We start from the raw sequence: 13,144 nt of genomic DNA, 5'->3' as shown, positions 1-13,144 counted from the left end.
ATTCACTGCAGTCTGTATTTTCGATTCGACTCTCAATAACGCGTAACTCTCGCAATCACAACTCTCGGTCTCAACTCTCTCAAGAACTACCTCAACTCTCTAATGACTATCTCAAAACCCGCCTCTATCTTCCAGAGCGGGCTCTTTTAAGCCCGTCTGGAAGGCAAGAGCCTCCCCCGAAGGAGGAGAAAGCTCCCTCCACGTAACGCTCTGGGGTGGAAGGGATTCCTCCTTCAGGTTAGGCTCTCCGAAGGGTCACCCACGCGGGGACCCTTCCCGAGAGGTGCCCACGGACGCGTCACCCCCAGTTTACAATGGGGCAAACCGGGGTTGAGCGAGGCTACCTCACATGGCCTGGCCCCAACTTCCCCAGATTCGTCTGGCCGCCAGACGCTAACGGGGCCTCTATACCTGGAGAAGTCAAAAAATATCCTATAATTACATGACTTAAAACTGGTAATTCTAGTAAAATTGTAAAAGAAAAGTTTTCAGTAGAGATAAAGATTCTTAATCTTTCAATTATGGACACGAATGATTATGGAGTTAGATTGAAAATGCAATTTGTAAAATTTTGAAATAACAAGAAAAACTAATTGAAAACCCTTGAAACAGCAAAAAATGGTAAATTAGCGGTAATGATACTAATTTAAATATTACATTATAATCATGATGACATATTTAGAAGAATGCTAACACCGTCTATAACACAGATCACATTTAGTACCTGTATAATCGTATTTGTTCCAGATCAACTTATTATGTAAAATACCAATTTGCCCGATAAAAATCGATCTCAATCATAATATCCTGTAACAGATAAGCTAACCTATCGATCTTAATTAAACCTCGCTACTAAGAACGAACATCTCATTTTCAATAAATAGCACACCAATTAATTATACCTAATACTCTATAAATTGAAACCCGACCTTCATTGACATCGGCAAAAACGAAAATCCATGTCAAAAAGCGTTACTCAATCCCTAGCAAACATTTGACACCAGTCAAGACTACCAAGCAATAATCCTAACCATGATCACAGATATATCTGCCAGGTCAAATTGATAAATCTCACGAAAGCAGCAAACCATTTTACCAATTTCGCTATGCGGATAACGAATTCGATTAATTCGAAGACAGAAGAAGAACGAGCTACCTGAGCTACCTTATGGAGAAAAAATCACCGAAAGGGAACCATGTAAGATCGTGGCTGAACGTTAGATCTATAATCGTATCTCCGTCTGACGAATATTACCCAAGAAGACTGGAACCACGATAGACCTAGCAACGATAGAGAAACGCGACCATCAGAGAGGACCATTATAGACCCGTGTGATCATGACTGGCTAACGGATTTTCATCTACGAGTTGCCACCTTTTCGAGGACACGTGAAGAAAGCGAACTTCAATAGAGACGGTCAGCAGCGGCATTCGAGAAAGGAGAGATCGTAAAATTATGCAATGGCTTCGGTAATTTATACCGCTCATGGCTAACGAACACCGTGTTACGCACCTTCCCGATGGCTACCTCGAGTTCCCTGCCAACGACATAGGGGTAATTTTCGTTTCGTTTTCACCGGTGTCGTTCGCGTCGTCAAACACTCTTGGCTAATTTTTAAACGAGTTTTCAGAATTGACCGCAACACTGTTGTTCTTTACGTCATCTTAGATATTCTTATGGTTGAAGAGGCGATACACTCCGGCTGAGTCAGAGCAAATTTGCATGGCGCCCTGGGCAACTTGATGGCGTGGTATGCTTCGACGAATCGTTAAATTATAAGTGCCTTGCTAGTGACTTGTGTTTGAATGGTATGTAACAGGTGTTTGTTTCGTGAGTTAGTATCAATGGAGTTGGCTGCAGGTTTAGTGCGTTGTTTAGACGTGACACAGCGACTTTTATTTATTTAAACAATGACAGTTGATGTTTCCTGTTTTTTGAATGTCAAAGATAGGACGCGAGAGTCGACATTCGTCGTTTTTCAAACGTCTAAAATGGAAAATACGAGTCGAAGTTTCGTATTTGTCAAATATTAAAAGCAGCAGACGAAAATCGGCATTTTTTGTATTTTAAATGTCAAAGACACGAATCGAAAAACACGAATCGAGTTTCCATATTTTTTCGAGATGAAAGATAGAAATCGGTATTTTTCATTTTTCGGTCATTAATAATAATGTTTTTTATACTTATATATTGATAACGAAAAACGCGAATCGACATATCTCGTTCTTCAAATGTCGAGGATGGTAAACAGGAATGGGATTATTAATTTTTCAAACTGTAAAAACGCCAGATAATTATTATTTACATATTCAGCGAATATCAATTTTTAATAAAATAGTTTCGTTATATAAAATATCGATAATCGATGAAATCGATAAAAATTAACTCAATTACGTGCGAAAACTGAGACTCGAGTTACAATGTACCATCGATTATGTATGAAGGTCGTATAATGATGAATTCAGAAAGATGTAAATTCGTATACACTTATGACGAAACTGTATCGTGATATATTATGCGTTTAAATTAATTCGATGACTCTTTAAGCAAATAACATTTGAATTTTATTTGCAGATTATACCATATAAATTTGGTCGTTAAAATAGCTTGGATTATTAGTTTAACTAATGCAAAATTTCGTAAACACCTTTGGAGAGATACTGTCTAAGGATTGTATAAAATAAGTTGCCATAAGACTATTTAAATTTAAGAAAGTCCATCAGAAATGCCTGAATACGAAAACGCTTAATTAATTTGCACGTATAATATATCAAATTACGAATTATATATTAGAAATGAACTTCTTGGTTATTAATAGTTACATAAGTTTTTTAGGAGTTGTGAAACACCATAATAATTAATGTATTGCTAATAGATAGATAGATGGATGAAAGATAACAGAAAAGTTAGTGAACATGAGAATTCGATTTAAAAATGGAAATAGTGAGTCCTTTGTACATTTTCTCCGAGGTTGAGTAAAGATCTGTTTAATTGTCTAACGGTAGTGTTTCAAATTGTGTACTTTTCTGCGTCACATAGTGTACTATTGTCAAAGATTCATCGCAGTTCGAAATACCTGGGTTTTACCCTAACACGATAAAAATGTTGGAAACTTATGTACAGTTAAAGGTAATATTGACACGCCTGTCTGGCATTGAAGTTACTGATTAATATGTTGAACGTTGCGGTATCTGTACTCGGTCGTTGAAAGGCCCAGTCAAGCTCTGCAATGTAGGTAAGATGAAATATGTCAATAATGATCTTGAAATTCTTTCGCTATGTATTCAAATTACCTAAAAATCAGATATGGGCTGTTTATCTTACTTTTGCAGACTAACTAACATGGTATTATCTATTTCTTATTCAAAATCAAGGATTCAAAGAACCGGAATTTAATCACAAATGAATAGAAAAATACCTATGAATTCTAAATATTCAGAAATAAAGATTCCTTGATAGATCTTATTCGACAAAATGTCCTTGACATGACCTGTTTGTTCCCCGCAACAAGAGGATATTCGAAAACAAGGATATCATAAATTAAAAAGGAAGAAAGGAAGCGAATGAAAACGTGCATCTAGTCACGGAGTAACATTTTGCCATTGGTCTTTGAAGTCAAAATAAAATATCGCAAAGGCGACACTCGCCGATCCATTACAAGATGTTTATCTCGAGACTAGTATCACGTAAAGAGTTCTGAAGGCAAATAAAACAACCATATTCTCCAAAACACGGTGGAACCTCGATAACTCAAATCTCAAGAGAAGAAATAAAATCTCTGTTACGAGTTATCAAAATTTTCGAGTAGCAGAGATTTAACCAACGAGAATTCGACATATATTCTATTTATTGAAAGAAAATGCATGTATCTCCGAATAAATATCAAAGCAGGCGGCTTAGAGTTTCCTTACGAGACTCCACGTGTCGAAGATTGTACAATTTCGGAGAAATTATTCCTTGGAACGCAAGCATTTTGTGGTTTCCTTGAACAGTTTTTGTAATTCCATTACGAGAATCAACTCTGACACTTCTTTCGTCATAGATTCAGTCTAAATGAATTTGTTTTCCAAGAAGATAGTTTCTCTAGCCCCTGTATAATAAAATTTCCAGTCGAGATATTCCGTAATTTTATTACACTTCTATTTTGCATGCAATTGTAGAAATTTTTTGTTATACAGCCAACGAAGGGGTTGTGAAGTAAAAAACAAGTTTAAAAATTCGAAACATCTCCAGGATGGAGATCCAAGGATTTATAAGCTACTAAAATGTTAAATCAACGTGTAGTTTGCTTCCTTATATGTTTCTACAAATCTGTGACTTTATATAACTACTTTTCTGAAATTTCTGTCGTTCCACAAAATAGACGTGTCTTGTTTGCATCATCGTGGATCATCAGGTTTTATATTTAGAATATATTAATAAAGACATGGCAGTTATGCACAAAATAACTGCAACATTTATAAGCTGAACAGTTTCTTGTAAATATAATATTTTCAATTTGTATTTTCTTAATATGTGTAACATGTAAATTATTTATCCCGGTATATATTTACTACATATACTAAAATACTAATTAAAATACTTCGGGAGTTATTTAAAATATTTCTCTCACATTTTCGAAAAAGCCGGCATTAATGTTACGTTACAAATATATTTATATTCTCATATAATATATTTAAATTTTATAAAATTTAAATATTATATATTGTACAAAATCTGGTATTTACAAAAACATATTTCAGAATCTTATCAATTAGTCAAAAAAAAATTAGAAACGTGTGGCGAGTCATTAAGAAATTTATTTAGTATTAATGAGTATATAATCATACATACTCTTTTTATATATTGCTATAGCATTGAAGTTGAATATTTCAATCTATTTTGAATGGACAAACATCTGCATTTTCAGATAATTCACAATTTCTAAATGAGAAAACGCGATTAGTAATTATAAAAACTGGGCTACTTTCTTCACCCTAATCTCTAATTACGTCAGTGAAATAATTCATTATCAAAATTTACTGCACAAGATAGTTCGCGTGTTTGTTACAGGAAATGAATGCAGGTGGCATAACTAATGAAGTCAAAATTTCTTATGTACTTGTTTCACGTGAGTTCCATAATTTAAATCTCCGCAATGTTACTACTCAGCAAGACATAGCGTAATGCACAGTCTACAATATCAGGAGCATTGCATTATTAATTACTTTCAAACATTGTCTCATAAAAGAGTTTTATATTGCAAACGAGCACAGCAGGTCAACGAAATTACATTGACGGGAATTGATCACGTACTTTCATGATATTATCCTACTTTCCTAACGTTGTACGTCAATTTCAAAGTATTACAGGGAGGAACATTCGTATCCTTGTTCCTAATAACCTTTCACCCCAACACAAATTGAAAATATCCCAGCTTTCCTTTCAAATTCTGTCGCGATTGCTCATGAACTACTATTTAGCGTTACAAATTGGCTTTTTACCTAATTTCTCTAGTTCAAATACGGAAAATGGCGCATCATGGCGTAGAGAAAACTCGTGCTCATTAAAAACACTCGAAAGTTAACGATAAACTTGTAGACAATTTATATATATATAGTTATTTCTACTGAATTGATCGAATAGCCAATCCTTAACCTTTTCCATGTTTATATCGAGTATACATGTCACGCGGCAAAAAGAATTGGCTTTTGCTATTTAAAATACAATTTGGATGAAACGAGATACACATTCGAAATTTTTACGCATTTCAGAATAATGACACTTGATTTTTTAATATAAATACCTTTTTAATTTCGAATACCGTTTCCTTCACGAATTAATCGAATTTTTAATTCGGCAAATAATATTAACGAATCTTTAAATAATGAAATCGTGAATTGTCAAGGAAAATAAATAGAAGTTGCTTAAAAATAATTAAGTATAAAAATACGAACTTTCAAAATTAAATATACATACAAATTAAAGATACACCTTCTAAAATTAAATACAGAGAGTAAATAAATAAAATAATCTTCAGAAAAGAGAAAGGATTCGTATTAATTCAATTTCTAACACTACTACGTGGCAATTTGTAAATTTAAATGAGACTAATTTCAGTTTAGATAAAAAAGAAAAATGAATACGTGAATTTAAATGTAGGTGAAGGTGAATCGAAAATGAAACGATTTCAACTATGATTCACCGCATAGCGGATTCAAAGAAAGTGAGAAAAAGGTTGGAAGAGGTGAAGGGTAATGTGTTTTATGAAAAACGTGACTAAAGGGAATTTTTGGGAAGGTTTAAATCGGAAAGTTGCGACCAGTCACCAAGGTTAAAAGCGTAACGCTAATACTGTGCTGACCATTTAGTACCCTTCCTAAATTTACGAGGCAGTCTGAAGCAAACACTTTTTGTGACTTCAGCTGTTACACAATAGTTGCTCAGGAAAAGTGGGATTGTCATAACAGCGATGACGGAATAGCGATGTAATAAGCGAAAGAAAAGTGTAAATTGTACATTAGAAGCAATTAATGGTACATTCCGCGAAATCAAATTAAATATTTTGTGTTCATAGTATAATATAATAATTTGATTTTATAATTATACGTATGTTTACAATATCTAAGTAGAATTCTTTTGTAAATTAGAAGTTAACTAATTCAATTGTATTCCTTGTTAATATTTTTAATAAAATCGGATTATCATATTAGTTTATTTCCGTTTTCAGTAATAAAATTATATATTATTATATAATATTACGTATCATATATTATTCATGATTTTATAATATATTATATACAGCGTTTATTATTTTGAAGTAAATACGTAGTGAGTTATCGTTGAAGGTAGGTAACCTCGAGTACATCGATGATTTAGCTTTAATTGCAATGATAAAATTACGAAATTGTTAGCTGTAAGACCTTTTTACCTTCTATGAGCAATTTCTTTGCGATCTCAACCTGTTTTACTATTGCTAACGATATTTTAATGCTTTACCAGGTGTACGCTCAGAAAGCGTAAATATGCATGAGTACGAGACGTTGATGTTATCAGTGAATCTCAACGTACAAAATGACAAATAATGTGTCTTGCTCACGTTTTCTTTTTTCTGTGAACTTGCATTTCACGTTTAAATATGTAGAAACGTGTATTTGGAATTCACGAATTTTCTGTTTAACGAAATCTCTTGTAACGCATTATTAAGTAACCGTTCAATTTTCACGCGAACGTCATAACGTAGTATTTTCAACGTACGCCAACCATATCACGATTGTCTGACAATCGTGAATATATGCAAGGAATATATGAAATGACTCAGATAATGTTATGCCATTAACAGACTCTGAAACTTGTCACGTTTTCCATTCATGCTTCTTTAGTTCATACTTCATTCATACTTCAAATAAATAAAATGACACATGTGAACGCAAGGAAGATGAAAACATAAAATTATATATTGTTATACATAATATACTATGCAAGATATATCGATATCTGTCCTATTGATAAATAATAAAATAAAATAATAATAATAAATAATAATAAAAAATAAAATAAATTAATTTATTCAATTACTTATTATACTTGTTCGTGCTTTACAGGTAGACTGTCGGCAATTTTTATAGGAATTCTGACGCTCGTGATCGGCATTATTTTAAGCAGCATTCCTTGGGTGGACTATATTATATTAAAGGTATGTATAATTACTTCCTTTCACTGACCTTAATGAACAAAATTTAAATTAATTACCTCCAAGGCTTTATGAAGTTTTTCACATCTATTATGTTTCTCATTGACTCTAATCGTTGACTCTGATCACTTGCAAAGCACCACAAAAGAATGCAAAATCGTTACGCTTCGTTCTTGCATTAATCAGGTTTTGCATTAATCAAGCAAATTATCAGGAGAATATATGTAACTACGTGAAACTGTTTAGCTTATTAAACTCATTCATCAAATCAAATTGTATATGCATAATTAATTACCCGTTTCATTGGACACGCGATACCTGTGCACTGTTCGTTATTTAACAAATTACACGAGTTACAGCCTATTAATATTTACACTGTCAACACGTTTACGAGACTACCATTAACATACCCATTTTATGACGTTTGTAACGGTAATCTAAGGCCCTAGGATCTAGGACGTTGGAAATGTCTTTCAGTGAAATTTAATTTCAAGATTACTTTTAGTTTCGGCTTCACGTATAAGAAAGAAAAAGTTAAGGCAAATGAAGGCGTAGAGGAAAAAGAGCACTAGAAAATTCAGTCACACGCAATGAGATATAGTTATTCAATTTATTGCAAGTACGATGTTACGCGCACCAATTCTGTGCTATTTATCAACAGGAGGAAAACAAAAGAAAGAAAAGAGCAGAAAGTAAAATAAATAAATACTAAATAAAAGACAAACTTTAATATTATTTAAAACACTCGATTTTCATTTGAACGTGAAAACATAGTACCATCAATTTCGTTCTGCTTTTATGATACAGCACGTAAGGATATCATTAAAATCGATAGTGGAAGATAGATTTTAATCATGCATCTGAACGACGGCCATCTTTTCCAAATAACTGCTCCTGGTCACTAATATAGTAGTTCCAATATGCACACCTCGCGAATTATTAGTACTAACAAAAAGTGGAAGCTATTTCCGCGACCGGCCTTGCACTTTCACGAAGAACGAGTTACACGATTTGTAAGTTTCACTCACAATATTGACTTTCAATTATGGCGATTAAATTTTGAAACCAGTTTCTGCATCTATTGCCAATGTCTCAGAATTCGCTCCGTCGATCGATTTCTCTTGACTTCCTCAATCCGTAATGTCTGTTATCGTTTCATTTCTTTTTTTTTATAAAATATCACTCATGGCGATGGAACGAAGGCACGAACTCACGCCTTCACTATTAGCGAACGCATTGATATTTTATGTATACCCATATCATGTATAGTGACTAACAATTCGAACAAAATGTTTCAAGGGAATTTTTATAAATTTCTGATTGTAGTAGAAGTTTGTGCAGATGTAAAACTTTTTTAAATAAAAAATATTTTATTTTACTATATCGCTTTGTGGTAAAAATTTGCGCCCTGAAACTTGAATCGTCGAGTTCACTCTCTGAAAAACATTTTCCACCGACAAAAAAATTACTCCAAATGTAACTCGGTATGCTAACATGTACACGAATTTTAATTAAAGTCAAAACTTTTTAAGTTAAAGAATTTCCTTGAAATATAATATTTCCATTAGCCAGTGTATAATATATTTTGTAATTATTTAGAGAAAAGAATTTAATTTAACTGTAAACGAATATATATTTTTCGGGATAATTAATTACATAGAAATAATGCAAGTGTTGAACTTAGGTTGAGTTATTTTAACAATTTTTATTAGAGTAATGTTGATTTTGTCTCTTCAGCAACTACGATTATGGAATGGTTCCCTTTCCTTCCAATACTGGCAAAAGCCCGGGGTAGTTAGATTGACCAAAGTATACATATTCAATGTAACTAATGCAGAGAACTTCTTGCAATATAACGAGAAGCCGAAATTACAAGAAGTTGGACCGTTCGTGTATAGGTAGGCATTGTAAAATTAATTTTATTTATGAAAGGAGTATTTCAATGAAATATTTCGAATTTATAATTTTACAGGGAAGATATGGAAAAGGTAAATATTGTTTTCCATAACAATGGTACTGTAAGTTATCAACACAAAAAAATATTGAACTTTGTACCAGAGATGTCAAAAGATAAGGACCTCAAAGTAACGGTACCAAACATTCCATTACTCGTAAGTATTATTCTTTTATAACATAATAATTGAAGAAAAATTATTTTCTTAAATATTTGTTTCCATTCCGGTGACACATAAATTCTGAAACTATGTTTTTCGATACCTTATATATGTTTGTATTTCCTATAATAAAGTATATTTTAAGATAAAGGTATTTCATATGAAAATATTTCGTGTGTCTGGTCTATCGTATTTTTGTATTTTTTTAGACGTTATCGACGCAAAGCAAGAGTTTATTACCCATATTTACCTTCGCATTATCCATGATCTTGAGGGGGATGAACATGAAACCATTTGTGCCGGTGACTGCGCAAAAACTCGTTTTCGGATATGACGATCCGTTGGTCAGCATTGCACATCGATTTTTCCCAAAACCGAGACGTCCTATGAGTCAAATGGGACTTCTTCTTGGGGTAAATAATCTTATAAGAAAAATATAAAAATAAACGTGAAAATAGAAAAATATAAAGATATGGAAATATAACTGCTATTAAAAAGCAGATAAAAAGTACAAAAATAAAGGTGTAGTTCAATATCCTTGCAGAAAATGTAGAAGATAATTATTAATAAATTTTCTATACAACATATGAAAGAACTAGAATACATCATCCCACTTTTTATCCTAAATGTGATGACGACAATTTCAATTGCAGAGGAATGGTACGTTAGAAGAAGTATCTACAATATTTACGGGACATACAGATATGAAGGAGTTTGGATTAATAAATCGTTTAAACGGATTGGATCGTCTGCCATATTGGCCAAAGGAGCCTTGTAACTCGATTCGAGCTTCAGAAGGTAAATGTAATTAAATATCAGCTACTTATATTGTATAATTCCAAACGTCCAGATGTCCAAATGCATTATAATTATATTTTATTTAGTGATAGCTATGAAATATTAATTATATGTTATCATAATGATATCCTTTTCTATTACAGGATCTTTTTTCCCACCCCGTGACAAAACTGGTTCCGATATCGTGCATGTTTGGGATAAAGATCTGTGTCGTACATTACCCTTAAAATATCGTGGTCCGACTGAAAAATCAGGAATTAAAGCAGATTTATACACTCCCCCTGATGATGTATTTAGACGTCCCGATGAGAATGCTCCAGAGAATAAATGCTTCTGTTCAGACGACATGTCGACTTGTCCTTCGGACGGATTGCAAAATATTAGTCCGTGCCAATACAGTAAGTACTAACTAAATTATTAATATTTATGAAAATTATATTCATTAATTTTAGCAATTCATTTGTATATTGTTTTCAAACAAGTCATTTCAGAATTATTATAAATGTCTTATTTTATCTTAACATAGATGCTGATGAATGATTTGCCTTGGTGATCAAATCTGTTCAAATCCTTTCAGTCATAGAACTGCTGTCAATGCAATTTATATTATTGAAAATAATTAATATAATAATTAACGATTAAATTAAATATTTTTACACTGATACCTGTAAAAATTAATATAATTATTTATTTTACCTTTACTCATTGGAATTCTTTTTAATTTCTAGGTGCACCGGTTTATCTTTCTTTCCCCCATTTCTACAAGGCAGATCCTAATTTACTAAATGCAGTTCACGGATTGAAACCAAATCGAGACATACATGAAACGTACTTTAAAATTCAACCGGTAGGTGCACTTCTAACAATAAGATTATAATTCACAAAAATAAGTTAATTTAATTTAACAAACAGCTTAATATCGTATAATTTTTTGCAACGTGATTTGTTTATTCCACAGAAACTTGGTGTGCCGTTGGAAGGGAAAATCCGAGTACAATTAAACTTAAAGGTGGAACAACAACCACAGATCGGTGTCGTGTCGAATTTTCCGGACATCGTATTCCCTATCATGTGGCTCGAAGAAGGTATCGAAGAACTGACACCTTCTATCCGCAGATGGGTCTATCTAGCAACGACATTTAGCGATATTGCTGCACCTTGTACCTCGTATGGATTAATTCTAGTCGGTATAGTAATCATATTCGCCGTTCTCGTAAAGGCTTACAACAACGTGATGTTCACGCACGAAGCGATCGAGTTAGGTAAACGGACCATCAGGAGAAGTTCGACGTTGTTGGTGAATGAGTACAAGTTATTAATGACACGAGAACCATACGTTTTGCTCAGTAATGATAAGAACGAGAAGACAGAAAGGATAGAGGTCTAGCTGATAGTATAAATTTTTTTTTTTTATAATACCCCATATATGTTTAAGTGCGTACATTGCGTAGAGTGACGTAAAACTCGCCTCGCTGTATAGCGTTTGTAACCTTTTGATACTGTACACCAAAGTTTTCGTTCCAATTACCTGAAGAATACATCGATACGTATCGATTGCAATAGCACGCGTTTGGCAAACATTCAACAATCACTTGAATATATTTTTCTTATTTTGTTTTTCTTTATCTGTATCTGTGATTTCATCCTTTTATTTATATCGTTGATGTACGGCAGTGCGAAAGAGATTGTGTTTGGACGAACAGAAGCGGCTAACAAAACGGTCAAAAGACAAAGCATAAGAAGCGCGTTTGAAGAATTTGTTTTAGTACATAAGAATTTGTTTTGTATATAAATTTTTCTAGCTTGGTTCATGCACGATCAAAATATAGTGCAATATTAGTACTATACGTTAGATATTAACGATGAACAATAATCGAGACTCGATTGAAACATCGGTTAAAATACGATATTTAGTTTCGACTATTTAGAATTTTGATACTTTTGGGATAAAACTACGAGGGACAAAATTATGGAACTTGTGAAAATTTGAAGCTTCAAACGATCAAAGTAATGCTCCAAATGAAAATCATATGTAATAATATATGTAATGTGTTGCATTTTATAACTGGTGACTAATAAAACCTATTTACTCATAAAATATTAGTTAATAAAATTGATATGTCATTTAAACAATTTTTATTTCTTTGTGTTTTTTTAAAATAAGTACTGTTAGTTTTCAGAATTTCAAACGGTAATCCAATTTTTGACTTCAAGATCTGAATACTATTATTAATTGACGATAAAATTATAATACCAAATGTACGTATTAGTGAAACTAATATTATTTCTTAAGTAAATTTAAAACGTACGAATCTTTTACGTAATATTTTATTTGCAGCATTGAAGAAAATAATTCATTTATTATTCTTAAACAATTATTATTATTTATTGTAACTTAAATTTAAAAATGCGCATTACAAAAGGAAATCTAATACAGTTATATCTGATTGTATACAGAACATTAATGAACGTGTAATAAATTGTAAATTAAATGACTTCTCTGTAAAAAATTATGCTTTAAAATATGCTTGACTTGAGCAGAAGTACGCATTGGACACA

At 32.5% G+C, this 13,144-nt stretch overlaps 1 protein-coding gene across 1 annotated transcript in view; it reads left to right on the top strand.

Annotated features, from left to right (window-relative positions):
• The window catches only part of dsb (scavenger receptor class B member debris buster), a 56,458-nt gene extending 44,132 nt beyond the window's left edge, over window positions 1–12,326 (top strand). The window contains exons 3-10 of the mRNA XM_017901199.1: window positions 7,585–7,676; window positions 9,411–9,571; window positions 9,646–9,784; window positions 9,997–10,200; window positions 10,441–10,585; window positions 10,729–10,983; window positions 11,314–11,432; window positions 11,544–12,326. Coding sequence (XP_017756688.1) covers window positions 7,585–7,676; window positions 9,411–9,571; window positions 9,646–9,784; window positions 9,997–10,200; window positions 10,441–10,585; window positions 10,729–10,983; window positions 11,314–11,432; window positions 11,544–11,972 — 1,544 coding nt within the window. The 3' untranslated portion in view covers window positions 11,973–12,326. The remainder of the gene's footprint in view (window positions 1–7,584; window positions 7,677–9,410; window positions 9,572–9,645; window positions 9,785–9,996; window positions 10,201–10,440; window positions 10,586–10,728; window positions 10,984–11,313; window positions 11,433–11,543) is intronic.
• The last annotated feature ends 818 nt before the right edge of the window (window positions 12,327–13,144 follow it).

Source organism: Eufriesea mexicana, unplaced genomic scaffold (genome assembly GCF_001483705.2).
Source record: "Eufriesea mexicana isolate 0111107269 unplaced genomic scaffold, ASM148370v2 scaffold1553, whole genome shotgun sequence".
NCBI classification, from domain to species: Eukaryota; Metazoa; Arthropoda; class Insecta; order Hymenoptera; family Apidae; genus Eufriesea; species Eufriesea mexicana.
Note: the sequence above shows the minus strand (reverse complement) of the source record. Positions and strands in the feature narration are given on the sequence as shown.